We start from the raw sequence: 20,996 nt of genomic DNA, 5'->3' as shown, positions 1-20,996 counted from the left end.
CTTTGGTTGGGAAACCACGACACTCTTGCTGACATTTGACGGACACGAACCTCACGGCAAGGCTCTTCTATCACGACTAGAGAAGCTTTCCAAGGGACAAAGGAAGGCTTTCATATCTTCTGTTGAATTCTAAAACCTTTATGTTTCTGGTATCCAAAACGACATCTTCGTTCATAAAGTATCGAAAACCACACTAATATGTATGTTAAGAAGAGCAACAATGAAAATAGAATATTCCTAATTCTTAACGTTTTCGATGGCAGTAATCTTGGGTTTTAACAGTTTTTAAATACGAGGGTAAAGATGAAAGTTCTGAAAATTTCTTCGTCCACGTGTTGTTTATGAATCCACAGTTGATACATGTTTATAAATCATTAATAATGTATTGGCAGGTCAAATGAGGATGTTTAAGGAGCGTTGAAAAATTACTTCAACTTTCTTTGATCTAACAGTCAATTTTGGAAAATATGATACTTAAATTTTCAAAAGTCTCTTCTAAGATCTCAGTTGAACAAAATATCTTCATTGCAGTAGGCCCTAGATAAAACTTTGACCACGAAAATTGAATTGACATCCCATTTATATTGACAACATAGCCAGCCTTTAGAAAGAGAACATAGATTTCAAGAAACTCTCATAGCGTATGTCGCTAGGAAATGTTATTCTCTTTCGATTGTTATACTACAATAGGTTGATGGAACTAGTTTACAATAAAGTATACTTTTAGTTTGGAAAAATTTAAAAGCTTTTTTATAAGAGAGAAAACTGTATTTTCTGTAGCTTATTTAGTTGCTAGCTCTATCGAATCAGATTTTGAAGATCTGAAACTTGGCCCAGATGTCCTTGATCATTGGTCTTAATAAATGATGCGGACTAAAGAAACAATTAATCTTATACAGTAACTACTCAAAGCTACTCAGATCATCTTACTCAATCAAGCACTCAGCTTGGATTAATATTCAGCTTAAAGTATGCTCCTGGGTGGAATTGTCTCCAAAAGAAATGATAACGGTAATAGAAGTAAAATATTTTTCCTTCTCAAGCTCGGAAAAATATTTCGGTTAAAAGCTTCGGTGGTTGGTGTGGCTTCGACCAATGACTACTGGTCATTGTACTACGACTTTACATTATACCAAATGTCCAATACCTGGTTTCTGGTATCAAACGAAAAAGGCGACCAATAATCACGTGTGTTCTATAAATTCAGGCATACAATCTGATGACCTCGACTTCAGGACGCGGGACTTGACTTTGTCTGCTCATGGGAAGTAATTTATCGGTTTAACGCGTCAACAGAAACTTCACGGAACGGAAAATGTTTTTGGAAATCCCATGATGCTGCGAGACTATTTTGTTATGTATTCAACTTATAAACGACTGGTTGCTTTTAGAGTGAGACGGAAAATAAATTAATTTGGTCCTTATTAATTGAGGAAAATATTTGTACACCTAATATTGATCATTCTCAACTGGCCTAGTTTTCCTAAATGATCTCAATAGTCATTTTATTCTGATACGCTAGGAGAGCTGAATAAAAAGTAATTATGTTTTAAACTTTTAGTAAATGAAATCTGGATATAGCAGATTTAAACACTGCGATTTCTTTTTGCCTCAATGTAAACCAATTAAAATGGCTCACTTCGTAACTATGAACATCCACATGGTGTAGACAATTCACGAACATGAATAACTTTTTGTTTTGACCGTGTTCATGACCTACTTGTGCAAAATTGCAATGTGTTCAGTTCAGTAGGGTTTATGTTTAATAGGAACAAACAGAATCTCATATGTAAATATATTTTATTTATGAAATCCGATCTCATGAAGAGGTTTAAGTAAAGTTTTCAAACGTTCGCGGAAAGTGCATTTAAATGTTAGTTGCATAAAGCTATTAAATGCAACGAAATTCAAATTACAAGCTAAATAACTCCAGTTGATGATCAGCTGATCATTTTGTACGTGTTTTGCAACGTGAGTAAACACGTATTTAAACACACGTTTCGCCCGTTCGTCACATGTTGTTGCACAACTAATAGCTGTAATACCTACAACCATTTGTGGTTACCTACTAAATGCGATTTTAACTGCTTAAATAACACATTAGAATCTAAAGACTGCAACAAAAACTCAAGAAGTACTTCTGATTGGTTGTAACGACACTGTAATGTTTGGTCATGTATTAAATGAGAAGTAAATTGGGTCTTGGTCGTCTGCACAATAATATCAAGCATTTAAAAGAAAAAAAAAATAGTAATGTTGGAACGAAGTTTATTGATTGTTATCTTTTTGTAATAAATTACTCTTCCATTTGAGTAGTGGTCGCTGACTCTCAATTCTGCGTTCGAGACCCCCGATGGAAATGTCTTTGGGTCCACGTCTTTATTTGTATGAATGGACATAAATCACAGATGTGTTTGTAGCCTTAATAAATATGATGTATAAAACAAACTGTATGATTACGTAAATTTTGTTTATCACATATAAAAGTTGAACATGAAGAAACTTTGTTTACGTCCTTCCTAACACCTTATTCTCTTAGCATCCACCTCACATGAATGCTGAAAGCTTGGCTCACTTATTGGTTTGTCAATTTTTATTTAAATATTTTAAATGTGTGCAAGATGTTTCTAGGGGCATTGATTACAAAGCAGCAATACGATTGATTGCAATTGTCATGGCGTTTCTTGGATCCATGTGACCAAGGCGTTTATTTAGTGTTGCCTTGATGTGACGGCCATCTCTTAGTGAGCAATAAAAGGAAAATACATTGTAAATGTGTTTAAATAGCAAAAGTTTTCTTTTACTGCTCAAAAATTACATTTTCACAAACTCTTCTAACTCGTCAACGTTGAGTTTTCCCTCGTCCTCGGTCCCCACCCTTCAGGATCTGCGGGAACTTACCACTGGTTCTGGATGGTACTCAAATACTGTTGTTTGCTTTTAGGAAACGAAGGTAGTGTCGTGGTCTATCTCCACTCTGACGCTGGCGTGGCTCTTGTTGCTGACGCTGTCTTACTCGTTTTCAAGTAGTATGCTCTTCATTCCTGATTTATGTTCTCAGGAGGGGATGCTGAGCCCGTGGTCTGTCCTCGCGCTGACGCTGCTGTGGCTCTTGTCGCTGACACTATCACAAGCTGACGCCCAGATCCGTGTTGGAGGCGCTATCAACCTGTTTGGCCGCTACGGCTACCTCAGCATCAGCATGAAGGTTGTACCTCGCAACGACACCGACCAGACGTGGCTTTTCCGAGAACCCATCGTCGATGTCTTCAAAAATGTTCCTGTTAGAAATAGGTATGTCTAAGCTGTTATACCTGGTGCGACATATAACGTTTGACCAGATTGACTATTTTGAGCATGGTACTACTATTTTCTTCATACAGGGTGACACAAAGGAACCGAACGTTATTTAAATAAGTAGTACACAGTAGTTAAATGGAATAAAATGGTTTTAATAATGTACATATTGAGGTAAAATTTGCCATTTGTTACAAAACAGTCATTTTTTGAAAATGACGTCATGCAAATGGCGGCCATGTACTTCTCTAAAAATGTTCATTCTGGTCTGAAAATCATCTGAAACTCAGGTCAGGAGGTCTTATTCAATGCCGTTGATATCTTCTGTGATTGCCAACTTCAAATCCCCTAGAGTGCGTGGTTTGTGAGCATAAACACGCTCCTTAAACAGGAAGTTATCACTAGTGGACAAGTCAGGTGACCTTGGTGGCCACGGTATGTCACCAAAGTGAGAAATCACCTTGTTAGGAAACATTCATTCAACACTGCTCTCAATCTAGCGATGTTTTCAGGTGTTCTCGAAATTCTAACAAGGCCTGGTGGTTTCTTTCTTGTTATATTCCCAGTTGTTCGGAACCCTGAAACCCATCTTAATAGCATATTTCGGCTTGGAACCGTTCCGTGGCGTTCAATGTTAAAATGTCCTCTAAATTCCCGCTGGATTTGACGACGGATTCACTATTTTGGACCAAAATATTGTATGCGAAAACGCGATGGTCTAAGGTGCACTGAGCCATTTCAACAAAAATGGCAAGCCTCACTGAAGGGTATGACATAACCTCAATCTTCCTACCACGTGCGACAACGATGAAACAGGTGTTTAAAAAACGTCCGGTTCCTTTGTGTCATCCTGTATGAGAGATTCTGAGTGAAAGCTTTTAGATTAATTACTTTAATGAAAATCTCATTTATAAAACTACTCGAAGGCAAGTAGCTTATGTTATCTTCTTAACACCTGCATTATCCGCAACGTAAAACATACTTGTGTATTCCAGCTTATCGCAGAAGGTGGCAACCAACCCTATCTTCCAGGGTGACTTCCACATGGAGTTCTGCGACAACGTGCGCCAGCTGCTGCAAGCCTACTTCCGCGACTTCGCCGTCGAGCGGCTGGACCGTCCTTGGCAAGCGTTCACGGGCAGCTGGGGACCCGCGGCGGTGGCACGTAACCTGGGGATCAACTCTACCTACGTGACTGGCAGACACAGCTACGTGCTGGTGCGGCTGGCGAGGCACCGCGACGCCGCCAGAGTGCAGGAGGACGCCGCCGTCACGCCCGACACATCGCAGATACACGAGGCGGTGGCGAGACAAGCTGACCAGGTCAAGGTGGGCGACACGGCGAGCGTCGTGGAGTTCATCAAGAGCTTCGGCAGCCACTACGTGCGCAGCTTCGTCACTGGCAACTCACTGTTCCAGGTGGGTACAGGAAACTCTCATGTCGTTTAGACTCAATGTTTGGAGGTCCGGGGAGCTTTCCGAAAGGTACTACTCTAGAACACGTCGTCAAGGCATTCCCTTTGAGGGCCTAATGTTTGAGAGGGTGATATGGCAATATCTGCCAACGGCTTGTCCTCCCGACGACAAAACCTACCGATATTTCGACGTCACGGTTGACTTCCCCTCTTTTCCTGAGCAGTGCTTCTCGTAAAAATACGTTTTAGAAGATATGCCTGTGCGTGCAAATTCTTTTGGAACAGTGCCTTCGTCTTGTATTCTATTTTGAGTAATATTTTTGGAGCATACCTAGCACCTAGTGTTTGACAGTGAGTTTAAATATGACCATCGGCGTGAAACTTCTAACGAACTTTCTTCGAATATATCTGATGATAAAGAAATAAAAATGATTCTTCTCCAAGTACTCAAGAATCGAACTTATTTTACATTGTTTACTTTATCAAACCATCCGGAATTACCCGAAAACAAATACAGCATCTTCATCTCTGAGAAAAACCACAGCTGCGTTTATTATGTAACTTAGTAAACCACAAGAAGAGGCACACGACGCCGCAAACCATGATATGGTTGAATCCGCAACCTTGTTGGTCAAGTAAAGCCACGACTTTGTGTTTTGGTTTCTAAATAAATGTGATATCGTCAATGTCACGTCTTCTGAACTGAGATATGATGAAACTTGTGATCTTAGATTTTGATCTTGTTGGTCTCGTGATCTTGTTAGAATCTGAAGGTCAAGCTACAAAATACAAGGTGTTTCCAAATTGTCTGGACATATTTAGTGGACTTGTTCCTTGGGCTCAGAGAGCAAAGAATATAAAACGTTTCTATTCTGTGCTCTCTGCTTGGGCTAAAACAAACATAACATTCCGCAAAAGTATGGCTCTAAAATGCCTAGATTTCTGTTTGTCGGTCTGATGACCGATTGTTGTTAAAATCGGATGACAAAAAACCGAGTAATCAGTTTTTTTCTACATTCAGTTACGCAATTAATATGACGATCATACTGCTCTGTAAAATAATAATAAACAATATGGAAGTCTTATTGTCTTCACATTGCGTGACCGAATGTAGATAAAAACTGATTACTCGGTTGTTTGTCATCCGATTTTAACAAACAAGGTCTTATTCGATTTAAATTTAAATTCTATATATTTTTAATCGTAGAATTATTTCCTTTATGTTTACGGTTTCCATGAAATTTGACATTTAAGATTTTAAATGGCCACCATATTGAAACGGCTTAAAAGATATTGGAACGAAACCGTGTAAGCTCTTTTTACCTATAAAATACACATCTATACCAATTTTGAAATTCTCAATTTTGAAATATCTTGAAAAATGCCCCAGATATAAAGAAATTTTAAAAAAATCACAAACGGACCGAAAAAAAAATCTAGGCATTTTAGACCCCTACTTATGTGGCATTTTATGTTTGTTAACTCAAGGAACAAGTACACAAAATATGTCCAGACAATTTGGAAACACCCTGTTTATATTATAAAGCGTAGATCGAAACAGTTGAATTATGTGCAGATCGTAATTTAAAAATGAAGAAACAGTCCGTGGTTCGTGCGTCTGAATGTTAAATCAACCTTTTCCATAATAGAATTTTCAATTTTCAATTCCAATATTTAGGACAGCAATAATCTTTTAAAGGTCGAATTTTAAGTATTTTGCTCTATTCATACTCATATTGAATTTTTACAGAACTGCACATCAGCTTACGCCATCCAAGTCTTCTAAGTCCGCGGCAACTAAGAAAATACAGGAAAATATATTTATGAAGGCTGGGTAAAATGACATTGCTTTACATTTCGTGATTTTGTAAATCATTTGTAATCCTAGGAATAGACTTAGCTCTTCCGGGACTTTTCTATATGAACTTAAAATTGTATTCAATATAAGTATCAATTATTGTGACAACTTTTGAGGCAAATAGTAAAAACAAGTAATATGATGAAAAAAATCTCTGAGTGCATGAACTAAGTAGTAAGGTTAAGTTGAAATTAAGGCCAACTCTTGTACACAGAAAGTGTTTGGAAGTGGTTTTATCCACCTTATTTTATACTGAATTATTTGTGGTTTTCATCAACTATGGTACGATTCTCACACTTTAATGTTATGAAAACAGAGTTTTACAATGGTTTCGTCCTTTAATGTACCCTTTTTATCCTTCTAGTTTGTTTCCCCTTTAACATCTTAAGGGGGAAAAACTCGAAGGATAAAAAGTGTCCTTCAAGACGTACTTCTTTTTCAAGACATACCTTAAAGGGGAGCAGTGCGCGAATACCACTCCCATGTTATTCTTATGGGAAAACATGTGATTATATAGGTACATTTATTTTTAAACCCGTTAGAGATATTGACTTAATTTTTTTTATATTCATTCCTTAGATTGTTTTCTATGATTTCATGCTATATAAACAAGAAATTAGGTCTAGTTTTTAAAATATAAAATAAACAAATTGCTAATTTTTATTGTGTTTTTTTTTTATAATAAACAATTTATTTTTAAAGTAAAATTAATGGTAACATTCTAAAAATGCATGAAACTATTCACCATGGTAACAGGAAGTATTGTGTCAAATTTGGGCTTGATGAGTTAAGTAGTTTTGTTTAGAATGGTACCTAAACTTATAAAAACTAACTTTCGGATATTCACATTTGAACCCTTGAAGGGCAGGCTCAGTAGAATCCAGAAGGGCCCTCTTTCAAAAATCCGGGAAAATTGTTTTTATATACAATATTAGACTATGGTTACTCAAATTGTTCAGTTTTTTTTTCCTAAATGCAAATATGCAGTTTGATTTAAGATTTGACTATTACAAGCTTAGTAAATCAGGAAAAACCGGGAAAATGGGTAGTTTCCTTAATGTATCTTAATGCAGAATTAATGATTCCTTCTTATATAAAAAAATATCCAAAGTATAAAGTGTTATATATTTTCTTAAACAGCACAAAATACACAATATTTTGTCATAATTTATTAAAAACTTATTTTTTGGGCATTTTCGCACACTGCTCCCCTTAAAACATATTTTCGTTTCTCATGATTCACGTTTTTGAAACGCCACCTATGTAACCGTGCTGAAATTTAAATTGTCTCAATAGGACTCTTTTTGGCGGTATTTTTCATCCTCGATGGCACACTTCTCGTACCTCAGATTTGTCTCAACTCTTCCAATAGCCTTCCACCAAGTGACCTTTCCCAACCACGAGTTCAAAGTCAATCGTGTACCAATTGTCCAGATAACATCTACATGTTGCCACGTCATACACACACCTGGTCTGAGATAGCTCTACACTACATGCTCTCATGATGTCACCACATGTATTACTCATACACCACAGCCTGCAACACTACTTGACGATCAGAAAAAACTTATATTAGAATTGTAAATAGTCGAAAACCCTGGAATGATTCAGATACTATTTATGTTGCTGTGAATATTTACAGAAGCCCAAATATATGTGTAATGCATAATGTTTGAATATTCCTAATCGGTTCCAGCAATGAATATGGATACTGGAGTTGATATCCATAGTTAATAGTCCGGGATGCTTCAAAAGGCACTTGAGGTCCTTTCTCGCTGGTAAAGGCTACTACAGTGTCTGCGCATTTTCGCTGACGGACAGTCCTCATGAATTTTAATGTATATTTTTCAAGTTAGTTAGTTAGTTTTAGTAAATTTGACTTGGCTAATGCATGTATATTGTTGATCTAGCTGAATAAATTATATCCCATCTAGATCGACCTGAATTCAGTTTTTTACTAGAGATCCCAGAATTTAAAGTGTGCTCCCATTCTAGTTCTATTTAGTCTTTTATTCTTTTATTTTTTCCTAACCTAATATTGAATGAGAACTTAAATGAGAAAATTAAGGCTTGAACAGGCTTAAACATAAAGAATTCTGCACAAGTTGTCCTTTGAGATTGGCGTTGTTAACAAGTTGGTAAAGTAAAAATCTGTATTTTTTCAACAGTACCCTCCATCGGCGACTCAGTTGGATCAAGTTCATTCTCATTCTTACTCGTATAATTGGTTACAACTCTGACGTAAGCATGGAAAATCTATCTGGTAGAGTGTCTAAAGTCGAAGGAATATTTGTTAATCGAAATCGATCTTACTACAGTATACTACTTAAGCGACTACCTCTCATCTAAGTCTCTTAGACTAGGATTTCAAATCATCCTAATCCGTCATTAAATTTTTTCATAGCACGTTGTACATTACAGTTCAAAATTTTTTCAAACGAATATAAAATACAATTCAAACATTTCGTAAAACACTTGGGTCGGATTCAACGTTTGGTGGAAATTAATTCCCTTTTACCTCCATGCACTAGCCTTAAAATAATTTGTATTTATTACAAATATTCTTAAATTACAGGTTTAAAAAAACAAGGTCTTAAAAAACAAACGTAAACTTAAAGCTCTATTCAATCGTATTGGAATATTTATATTAACCAACCATTCTTTCAATTACGATTTTTTAAATAAAGAAACTTATCTTTTCTTACAAAACCTTAATTTTTCTTTCTGCAAAATACTCGTAATACCTTACATGAATGGTTATTTGATAAGTATCAAGAAACTCCTTCCAATGTATTGTGAAATGATGTCCTTCTTTAAACTTAGTTGCTTAATCTAATGCCCGATATAAATAACTCAAAGACTCTGTTATGCGCAGGATTGACAGTTTAACACGTGCGCGGTTGTTATTTATATTTTTCGTGAAGAACTCGTTAACTCCAATCACTTAGCTTTCCTATTCCTAAATTACTTTGGATTTAATATCCTAACCAAGGATCAACAGAAGACGATTTTATACCAGTTTTTTAGTTGGTGTTTGTATACTACGTTTTGACGTTTAATATTTATTTGTACATAACAAAATTAAAAACTATTTAGATAAAACAAACCTGTCTATTTTCAAAATATATCTTGTCTTGGTATTATTATTTAAGTCAACCGCAAACTGTTGAATCTGTCCTAATACAAAATAAACCATTCTGACGATATCAGCGCATTCATACACAACCGGTCGTGAAAAACACTTACAATACTTACAAAATAGCCTTGCTTAAGATTTTAAAACGGGACAAGTTAACTTGCAGTATTTAAAGTTACTAATTTCTCCCAAAGAAAATGGATTACGAACTACGATAACAGAATGAAAAAGCAGAAATTAAACATACTCCATTATGAAATTATTCTTCGTGTGATCAGACTATACGTCAAGGTATTTTTGTGCCCGGTTTGAGTAGAGGACATTATTTGTCTACTATTTGTTCTAACTTAAAAGCGATTTCAACTAAATTACCAAGCCATACATAACCTATTTCTTGTTCTCTTCTGTCTCTTGCACTACCGTAAAGCCAAAGAAGAAAACAGTATCCACCCAAAAATGAGAGAGAAACATTTAACCTATTATATATTAGAAAAGTTGAGTCCACAACATTGCACTCAGACATAACCAATGTGAAACAAAATTTTACAATGGAATGAGATTTAAAGTATTTTACTATTTACTATTTAAAGTCAATTTCATAACCCTATTTAATCGCCAAGGCTGGGAAAATAATTTTCGATCATAGTTTGTAAAATCAGGCAGTTATGGCCAAAATATCTCCATGCAATTTATAAGTCATCTCACTACAAAGTCAATACTACTGCATTACAACCAGTATGGTAATTCGTTCAATAATATTCTACGTTTCTTATCATTCAGAAGAGTTCATTGACTTGCTATTCGTGTCTGAGTAGTAAATAAACAAACACTGCTGCTAACCAGCTGTGATAGTTTGAAGATTTGTGATTACGTCCTTCAATGATGTCACTGTTGATTGAGATTTTCCCCATTGACTTTGAATAATGCAAAGACTTTACATGCTATTAAATTGTAAGTCTGTTTTTTGTGTTGATGTCGTTTAAAAGTTTATCTTTTAGATTTTTGACATTTTGTTTGGAAAACGAGACGGCAAGTTATTGAGTATAATTCGATCGTTTGGTTTGGTTAAATTTATGATTTGGTTAAAATTGTATAAAAAATATCGTCAGAAAAAAATGGCAATCCATACAAGACCGTATTCATAAACCAAATGGAACTAGCCTTGAAATAGTCTTCAGCTGATCCATAAGTATGATGAAAGACGGAGTAGAGTACGTTTCATCATTGACTTTTGGATACTGAACTTGTATTAATTGCTAAAGGATTAATCTATGATTTCACCAATAACCTGAGAACATATGTACAAATGTTATCATGTCTCACGTCCTTTGAATGTCCAAATTATGCAGTTATGGCCGAATATAAATAGGAAGGGAGCTTAAAGAATTAGAGTATCCATTAAGAGTTCTAGAATTGACTTGAGATTGAGTTTCTAAATGTTAAAGACTAAGAAAGAGGATATTTTAAACTAGATTAGTAGTTTCAATTATTCATCCAAGTTAAGTTTACTTATCAACATAGACACGTTGCTTGCACTACTTTTACTTGCGTCTGCATCCGGTTTGCAAGAATGATAAGTCAGCTGTTAAGTAGTAAAGCTTACCTACAATTTACTCTGCTTACGAGTTTCACTCCCTACATGAAACCTTTCATTTTATATGTTGTAAAAACCTTACTAATTTAAGTTCAGGATAAAATATTAATAAAGAAGAATTGTAAGCTACGAAGAACATGGAACACATTAGATAGTTACGTTCAAACATTGAAACCGTTGAAGGGAACCTTTTAAGTTATAAGATTAAAGTCTGATTCACATTTATCGAGTAATGTTTTAATTGTTTAGGGACAATGCTATGTCCTTTGTAATTTCTGATGTTTATTTTAGAGGATGGTACATGTACACAATGTACATGACGAGACATAAGTATAAACTTTTAAATCACCACGTTCAAGTTGAATTAGTAAATAATTAGTGCAATCACACAACTTTATTTCAAATAGATTTTTAATTGCATGCATAGTCGAGCGATTACTGTGCCCACCTTCAAATCGGATAGTCGTATGTTCTTAAGCGGCATCGAATTAGTGCCTGGATGCCAGATATATGTATTTGGGCTGTCAATCAAAGATGAATTCCAACAAAAGAGGATCGACGTTAGTCAAGACCAGGGGCTGGACCTTTTTCACCCTTCCTCATCAAAGCTCTACGTGATTATTCATTTAATACAAAATTCCGTTCAAATGGCTTCGCGAACAGGTGACCTATCGGTAAAACGACCACCCTGTTAAACGTACAAATAATAAACCTAACAAAAATATCGTTTTTTTGTAATCTCAAATCTACTTAGCTAACAACATTCAGTAAAAATGTTAACTAAAAAAGAGTCACTAGTATGTTTTTAAAATGTCGGTCAAATGGCTTGACGAGCAAGTGGCGTGTATGTCAACTGGTTGTGTCCAATCAAACCAAATTAACTTATGACAAAAAAATAAGCCTACAGTAACAAAAATATCTATATTTGCAATTTCAAATCTAATAGTTGGCAACATTCAATAAAATATTTAACTAAAAAATATTCAGTATCTTTTAAAATGTCGGTCAAATGGCTTGACGAGCAAGTGGCATGTCGGTCCACTGGTTGCCTCCGTAAAAACACAAAACACATAAACGTAACAAAATATCCAAATATGTAATTTACTTCACCTTACAATAAAAAAATATGGAACTAAAAAGAGCAAGATCGAGTCTCTTAGTGGGGAAAAACAAACTAGAGCCGTAGCGAAGGTTTACAATCATGCACGCATTAGCGAACAATGGATATCAATCAGGGGGAAGTTTATTGTCTTGGGTGAGTCAACCAGAACAACCTCAGACACACGGCGGGACTCCGTGAAATAATGTTAAATCAATACAACACGGCTACCCTTGAGAGGAAACAAAACTAAAAGACTGAACTTTGCAAGGTATTAGACACCTCAATGCGATTACAATGAATCTGGGCAATGTTTTACCAAACTTAAAATATGCAACGGAATACTTTTAAATTCACAGAAACAATGATAGAAAAGTTAAATAACTCAACAGGGATCTCAATAAATGATAATTTACTAAGAAGATCGCCTGTTAATAAGTTGTCATGTTCATTTTACCGGTGTCCTGTGCCTATCGTCAGTACCTAGAAATCTGCCCAGACAAATAAAGATGAACTTACTAAACATGATTGCAATTATTAAAATGGGTAAGTGACAAATATACTGTACAGTGTTTTTATCATAATTTTTGTAATGAATAAAATAATATATTTCCACATAAATCATTTACTCGTACTATTAAAATTTGTTAACTTGCATTTTACTCTTGTATCTGTTTTGTTCGTTGGTTTGAATCGTTCAAAAATCTTCAGGCTTATAAAAGAGTATTCCAGTATTAGACAGTCCAAAATACGTTTCAAAGAGTTTTATATACTAAATTGAATATGGATATCGATATGCTTGCGTATCTCGGTCCCTCAAATGCGTTGACTTAAACATTTGATTTTAGAAATGCAATACTTCGTGCTATACTGTATCACAATTATTTACCCCTACAACGGATGACTTAAGTGAATTTATTCACAGTAATCAGTTAATTGCATGTCGCAAATTTGATTACGGTAATCCCTGACATCTCGTCATCGCTTGTATAGAAAGTTGCTGTTCGTACAGAACTTCTGACCAAAGGTCAACAGCCTACCTGTGATGATTAGACGTAACACCTGCAAGGCAGCATTCCTGGTTAGCGCCACCGGCCAGCCAACAATCACCCACACTTCTTCTTCTTCCACTAGTTCTTCTTCTTGTCATTCTACATCATATTCCGCTTCTTAATATACATGCTGACCACTGACCAGCTGACCTTGCAGCATTGATTTAATGTGAAGCAAAACTAGTCCCAGAGTTTTTCATTGAACCAAAATTACGATTTATATTTCTCAATGATGTGAAAAAAGGGAATATATTTTTCGTTGCAGCAAACACGTTGGGGCTTAAATAGTTCTGATGATGTAGGCCAAAAAAGAAACAGCTGGAGTCGATAATTTAAGCTGTACATTTTTGTGACTGCGAAATTCCTTCACTGATTTTTTCGAAGAAAATAGTCCTGTTATAAAGTTCTAATTTATATTCGTGGGGCTATTCAATTATTTGTTGTTTGCCATAGTGTCACATTAATTATCGAAATAAAACAATAAATACCCCTTAAGTGACATTAAAACAAATTGAAAGTTCAAACGTTTTAGTACGTCTGGACGTGTTTTAATTGTTGTGTTGACGGATAAATACGTAACGCATCTAAATAACTGTACAACAACTGTATAGATATAAATGTATAAAATAGCATAAGAGCTAATTTATAGTAGTAAACAATGCACCAAATCTCAGTTTTTGTGAGTTAATAAAGTAAGCACAGTATGACGGAAAATATAGTTTATCACACGTGTAGGCCTAAATGATGTGTGTGACACTATTGCTAGTGTCGTTAAGTCATTTTATGCCATAGTGATGAAATATTACGAAATCAAGAATCAATCTTGTGTTTAATCATCTTTGAAGCTTGATTGAGATTGACAGCCGTATTTATAAGTTCGAATTATCTTTTGTTGTGTTGACTCATCGGCAATAAGTTGATAATAACTGCACTTCACTCAGCACAAATTGAACAGCTGTGATAGCTAAAATGGTTAATCCGTGTGACAGCTAGGCCTAGTATAGTTTGAAGTAAACTTCTTCAACTTACCCTGAAATTGAATTGTAGCCATGCATCTAACATGGTAGTGAACAAGTTAAATAAAACAAGTGTTTTTTTTTCTCTCTTAAAAATAGTTGACCTTAAACTAATCTTGAAAAAATAAAAAATATAGCTGGACACTAAATGTATACCTAGTAATTTAACACGCTCTTATGAAAGAAAACGCAGTTAAATTCATAATTTCTTTAATTGGTTTAGATATTTAGATAGAGATTAACATAACTTAATTTCAGTAAAACTTCAGGAAGGACTCTGCTATAAAACAGAGCACGACGTGTCCATAAAGTTTTATACAACTTATGCATAGTTTCTAGCCAATTTGTATAATATTAAAAAGCTGTCCAATAATCATGACGTTCACGATAACGTCATTGTAAACTAATTCCATGACGTTGATATATTGACACAGTTCATGAATTAGGTTATGTTCGATTCCAAGAAACCTTTATTTGTAAAGTATTATTTTAATCAATTAACTGTTGAACTTATTTTAGTTACGTTGCATCAGACAGCTGCTTTTCATAGCCAAAGTAGTTATTCTCATCCTTAGGGTAAAAAGAATCTTCAATACTCCGTTTAAAGTATTTAGGCGGTTTGAGGGAAAGTACATCTACCACTTGTCTGCTTATATTTTGCAGCTGATTGACGTTTTGACAATTATCTCAGCTGTTGAGCGGTTTTAATGACAGGGTCAAGACATGGAGGGTAAATTTATTCCCCTAAAACCGCCTAAATTTTGTGAACGGGGTAGCCTATAGTAATAAAAATAATGATAAAGCATCGGATATTAATCTTCCCATTCTAAAATACGTGCATTAACCACAACCAAGTTTACTGTCATATTTGAATAGATTTGTGAACATTATTAATATGTTAGGCCTGCTTGGCCTTATTATTAATATGTTACTTACTTGCATATTTTATCACAACGTGAACTCTTTTATAGACATTTAATCTAATTGGAATAGTTAAATATTTTAAGTAATTGGAAGTTAAATTCCTTATTACGATGACCAACCTTATTACGAGTAATAAACAGTTGATGTACCAAAACACGAAGAATGGTTGAAGTGTGACAGTTTTTTTTCAGAAAATGTAGTTTTCGTGCCAAACGTTATCCTAGAGCTTGTGTCAATTTAGGCCCCGGTGAGTAAATATACCGTTATCAGAAGTATTTATTGCCTCAACTTTATACAGTATACACCGTGAGCATGATCAATACTGCATAATCAACGCCAGAGCCATGTAACACGTTTGCGTAACCGGTTATGATCAGTTAAAACTTGCACTTTCACGGTGACTTCAGCACAAGCGGTGTCCGCCTTGCTAAACTGTGCCACTGGGCATGCCAGCAAAATTATCATAGCGAAGACCGTGTAAACTATAGAAAATTGTCGATGGGTTTTTACTCGGAAAATTCTCATCAAGTATTCCTCAAAGGATCCGTTTGGAAGCTTTTGTGGCTGGTGTAGAAATCATAGTTTTTTTTCCAACTTAAACTATACAGGGTGATTTGTACTCAGTGTGACAAAATGTTTTTGGTGTAAGTACAAAGTAAATGAAGTGTGATGATGCATATCAAATGTTCCAAGTCTAAAAATTAGCTTCCCAAAAAATTATTTTATGTTTTTCAAAAATAACCATGTTTTTAAACTTAATACAGCGATTTCTCAATTACCTGTAAATGGATTTGAGTAGATAATGTCATTTTCGTGTTCTACATTAAATTTTGAACAAGAATAATGGAAAATGACGGAGGATCAGTTGTAAAAACTAAAGATAAAAATTAAGATATTTGATAAAAATTTTAAAAACAATGGTCTATTGCATTTTTCACACCCTGTATACAAGAAAGTGTCGGAATATGTTAAAAACTGCGCCATTTTATAAGCTTTCCAACGATATGCTACACTATTGAGGTTTATGTCTGCTTATGTACGCTTTAATGGTTTGAAGACTACAAAGCATGGTGTCTTTAACATTTAAAACATAGAAAGTCGGCATGTATTAAGCAAAAGTTGTATTTTTGATTCAGCTTGAACAGTAAAAACAGTAAAAAAGTTCCCTGTTTTCTGGTATTCAAACCACTAAAACAAACAAAAAAATATCTAAACCTCAATAGTGTAGCATATAGTTGGAAAGCTTATAAAATGGCGTAGTTTTTAACATATTCCGACACTTTCTTGTATACAGGGTGTGAAAAATGCAATAGACCATTGTTTTTAAAAATTTTATCAAATATCTTAATTTTTATCTTTGAATCTATTTAAAATGGAGTTTTTACAACTGATCCTCCGTCATTTTCCATTATTCTTGTTCAAAATTTAATGTAGAACACGAAAATGACATTATCTACTCAAATCCATATACAGGTAATTGAGGAATCGCTGTATTAAGTTTAAAAGCATGGTTATTTTTGAAAAACATAAAATAATTTTTTGGGAAGCTAATTTTTAGACTTGGAACATTTGATATGCATCATCACACTTCATTTACTTTGTACTTACACCAAAAAAATTTTGTCACACTGAGTACAAATCACCCTGTATAGGTCAGATCAAATCCATGGAAATTGTAAGAAAAAATCGTCTACAAATGAATTTAGTCTGGCAAGGCTGACTTAAAAATTATGGATTGGATTCAATCCCATAGCTTTTTTTCATCGAGATGGTCCATGTTCTATTCAATAGGTACGGTACTGAAGTTGACATCCCATCTATATGAATCGGCTGTATCAAGTTTTTTTATACATATAGTTGAAAGATCCTCTCATTGAGTACGGTAGCAGCTATTGTTCTTATAGTGATTCATAGGCCTACTAATCTGAGTGCAGTTAATGGCCACGTATAAATCTATCGTTTATGAGTTACCACCTCCGTTTCGATCTGTATGGTTGAAAATAAGGCATTTACGAAAAAACTGTATTTTATATCAGCACAATTTCTACTTTGTCTGCGGCTGGGTAGCTCAATACAGCTAGTTGTACCGTCCTTAAGTTGGCTGATGCCAATTACGATTTAAACTGCAAGTACTCATTCTATTATACAATCTCAGTTGGTTTTCGATGCGCGTTGTATGCTTGGTTTCGTAGAGTATATTGATGTCAGAATTTTTTGGGGTTAGGGGTACACTATTTAAACTTTTATTCAGCTGATTCTTCTAAAGGACGACAGATTTATAGAAGAGTTTGTTTGATTCATGCTATGATGCTATGCTACAACTCCAACATCTGAATTTCACGGTAATGTACCTCTAGTCAAAGCTGGTTGGCCAAGGATCTCAAGCATCGAGATCCATGACCACATAATTAACAGCACCTTGATCTTTCAAACTGGAAGTTAAGCTTAGCACAAAGCGTAATTGGAATTCCCTCGTGGTCAAAACAACCCCGCCACGCCCTGCAGGTCCAATGGCAGACTCTGGTGACTCAAGTAGTACAGTATATACATTGGCCGCTATATCAGCGAGAACCGTTTATACTCTGTGTTGCGTAACAGTGAAGTAATCACTCCGGTTTCACTGACAAGTTCAAGGATGCAAGTTGTCGAGTAGGTTTACTATGACCTACTTCTGTTTACCTCGGAATAAATTCATGACATTCTTCACACGCGCACGTGTGACGGTTTGGATCCATTGTCTCGTGAAGCAGTTGTGGAATGAGATAGACCTCTGGTGATTTGAATTCCGCTCTCGTGATTTATGATCTTTGAATATAGTTATCCACAGTTTTAATTATGCTAGTAGTAATACTCTTACATTGTTCGCGCCTGTTGTATTGCGTTAGCAGTGGGAATATACTGTGTTGCTGACTCAACAGAGTTGTTTATTCAAACTAGTTGACGGTAATTGCACTGCGAGGCTGCATGCTAAATAACTTTAGCCTGCCGTTGGAATTAAAATGTGAATACAATATTTTTAGCAGTAAAATTAATCAGGCTTCAAAATTTAAAATGAAATAAAAATTATGAAATCAAACTTGCTTTCATTTCATAAACTCCCCTGAGAGTATACTGTAGGCTGGTTTATATTACATTTATTATATATTATAAGATATACGAAAATCTTACTAATTTTGATTTAAATAGGTATTTCAAGGCAAAGAGTAAACGATAAAATATGGCATACATTTTACAACATAAACAGCCTTGAAAAAGATAGATGAAGAATAAAAAACATTTCCTTATGGCTCCTGGTTGATAATGATGGACCTTCCCTAACATTAGGAGATGAATGGATTAAGCTTGGGTTTTGAATCAATGTGTTTGTTATAATCCACAATACAGATTTTACTGTACTGAGTAACAGACATGAACAGTAAAATGTTCTCTTAAGTTTGGCTTGCAGAATGTTGTGTGGAGGTAAAGACTCTTATCCTGGAAAACTGAACAAAGTCACAGGAGTATGCTATCAAGCATAATGACCCTTGCCTTTGCATGTTTTTATTTCCTTGGAACACTGTATGTTGCAGAGATCAACAGCTACTTCTCTTAGTCTGATGCTCATCGCACTGTATGTTGTAGGTGTTTGTCTACAGTCCAGCCATCTACACTTGCAACAAGGTGATGAAGGTGTGAGGTGTAGCTCAACTGTCCTCTGAGGAGATCAACAGCTACTTCTCTTAGTCTGATGCTCATCGTACTGTATGTTGTAGGTGTTTGTGTACAGTCCAACCATCTACACTTGCAACAAGGTGATGAAGGTGTGAGGTGTAGCTCAACTGTCCTCTGAGGAGATCAACAGCTACTTCTCTTAGTCTGATGCTCATCGTACTGTATGTTGTAGGTGTTTGTGTACAGTCCAACCATCTACACTTGCAACAAGGTGATGAAGGTGTGAGGTGTAGCTCAACTGTCCTCTGAGGAGATCAACAGCTACTTTTCTTAGTCTGATGCTCATCTCACTGTATGTTGTAGGTGTTTGTGTACAGTCCAGCCATCTACACTCGCATCAAAGAGGTGATGAAGATGCGAGGGGTTGCTAAACTGTCCTCTGAGGAGATCAACAGCTACTTTTCTTAGTCTGATGCTCATCGCACTGTATGTTGTAGGTGTTTGTGTACAGTCCAGCCATCTACACTCGCATCAAAGAGATGATGAAGGTGCCGAGGGGTAGCTTAACTGTCCTCTGAGGAGATCAACAGCTACTTCTCTTAGTCTGATGCTCATCGTACTGTATGTTGTAGGTGTTTGTCTACAGTCCAGCCATCTACACTCTCATCAAGGAGGTGATGAAGGTGCGAGGGGTAGCTCAACTGTCCTCTGAGGAGATCAACAGCTACTTCTCTTAGTCTGATGCTCATCGTACTGTATGTTGTAGGTGTTTGTGTACAGTCCAGCCATCTACACTCGCATCAAGGAGGTGATGAAGGTGCGAGGGGTAGCTCAACTGTCCTCTGAGGAGATCAACAGCTACTTCTCCCCGTGGTACGCAGAGCACATGGGTCGTATCCTAGCAGCTAGTGGCAACTCCACCCTCGAGTCCTGGGCTACAAACAACCTCCGTACTCAGTTCTACTTCTTCGTCTTCTCCAGCCTTATCAAACTACACCACCCTGATAGCTCAGACTTGCTCAAAGACTTGGACAAACTGTTAAGAAACGAAGCTCTACTCCAGTTAGACTTGAGGACGTTAGCGCCTGTTTTTAAGGATGCCCAGAAAAGACAGTGGTTTGAGGAAGTGATTGACAACAACCTCAAATTATGGGAGGTCAATATGAGATAGCCGGTGATGATTTAGCTTTCTACTTAAGGATGACTGTTTTAGTGTACATTGAGAGGTTATTTATTCCTTTTACTGTAAGATTTAGTTTAATATTTTGACAATCATTATTGTCTATTTTAAGAGAGTGTACAGATGTGTAAATAAATTATTGGCTAATGTTTAGCTGATTTAATAAACTATTTTTTAATGTCATCAATTTATTTACACCCATTTTTGGTTGAGATGTAAATGGAGGGATTAAGACGTTCCAGAAAAGCTTCCTTGGCACTACTACCAATACTGAAATATTTACAGCCACCAGTAAAATGATTATTTGTAGGATCGTAGCAAGGTTTGTAGGAGCTACACACCTGAAGGAAAGGTGTCTAAAACACGCTAACAATCACCAAGCTTTGACCCTTTAAGTCTCTATGGTAGGTACATAGGTTATCATGAATAATACAACCAAAAAGTAACTATTTACACTTACAACTATTTACTCAAACCTAACTCATCAACAACTGCTGTAAATTACACCTGAAATGTTAACCTGGGAGATAAGCTTAGAACCACGTTAAGGAATTGGGTTTACGTTAGTGTGCTATATTACCTAACAATCATCAGTGATGTCTACCCGTTCAGGCAACAGCTCTACTAAGTACTGACCTAGACTTTGCCCAGTGGTTATATACTTGTGTAAGTATATCATGATCAATAGCTCAAATCCTTGTTCAGATAATGTGCAGCTCCTGAGGAGTTATCCTGTCTGTGTTAGAGTTAATGGAAGAGGTCTATCATCTGAGA

At 35.7% G+C, this 20,996-nt stretch overlaps 1 protein-coding gene across 1 annotated transcript in view; it reads left to right on the top strand.

The window, feature by feature from the left end:
- The window catches only part of LOC128985763 (torso-like protein), a 56,779-nt gene extending 36,374 nt beyond the window's left edge, over positions 1-20,405 (top strand). Inside the window, exons 2-4 of the mRNA XM_054405614.1 lie at positions 3,062-3,294; positions 4,293-4,716; positions 19,809-20,405. Of these exons, the coding sequence (XP_054261589.1) occupies positions 3,068-3,294; positions 4,293-4,716; positions 19,809-20,213 (1,056 nt within the window). The 5' untranslated portion in view covers positions 3,062-3,067 and the 3' untranslated portion in view covers positions 20,214-20,405. The remainder of the gene's footprint in view (positions 1-3,061; positions 3,295-4,292; positions 4,717-19,808) is intronic.
- Positions 20,406-20,996: the final 591 nt, after the last annotated feature.

The sequence above is a fragment of the Macrosteles quadrilineatus genome, unplaced genomic scaffold (genome assembly GCF_028750875.1).
Source record: "Macrosteles quadrilineatus isolate MER2022 unplaced genomic scaffold, UCM_ALF_1.0 Scaffold_2__2_contigs__length_208266976, whole genome shotgun sequence".
NCBI classification, from domain to species: domain Eukaryota; kingdom Metazoa; phylum Arthropoda; class Insecta; order Hemiptera; family Cicadellidae; genus Macrosteles; species Macrosteles quadrilineatus.
Note: the sequence above shows the minus strand (reverse complement) of the source record. Positions and strands in the feature narration are given on the sequence as shown.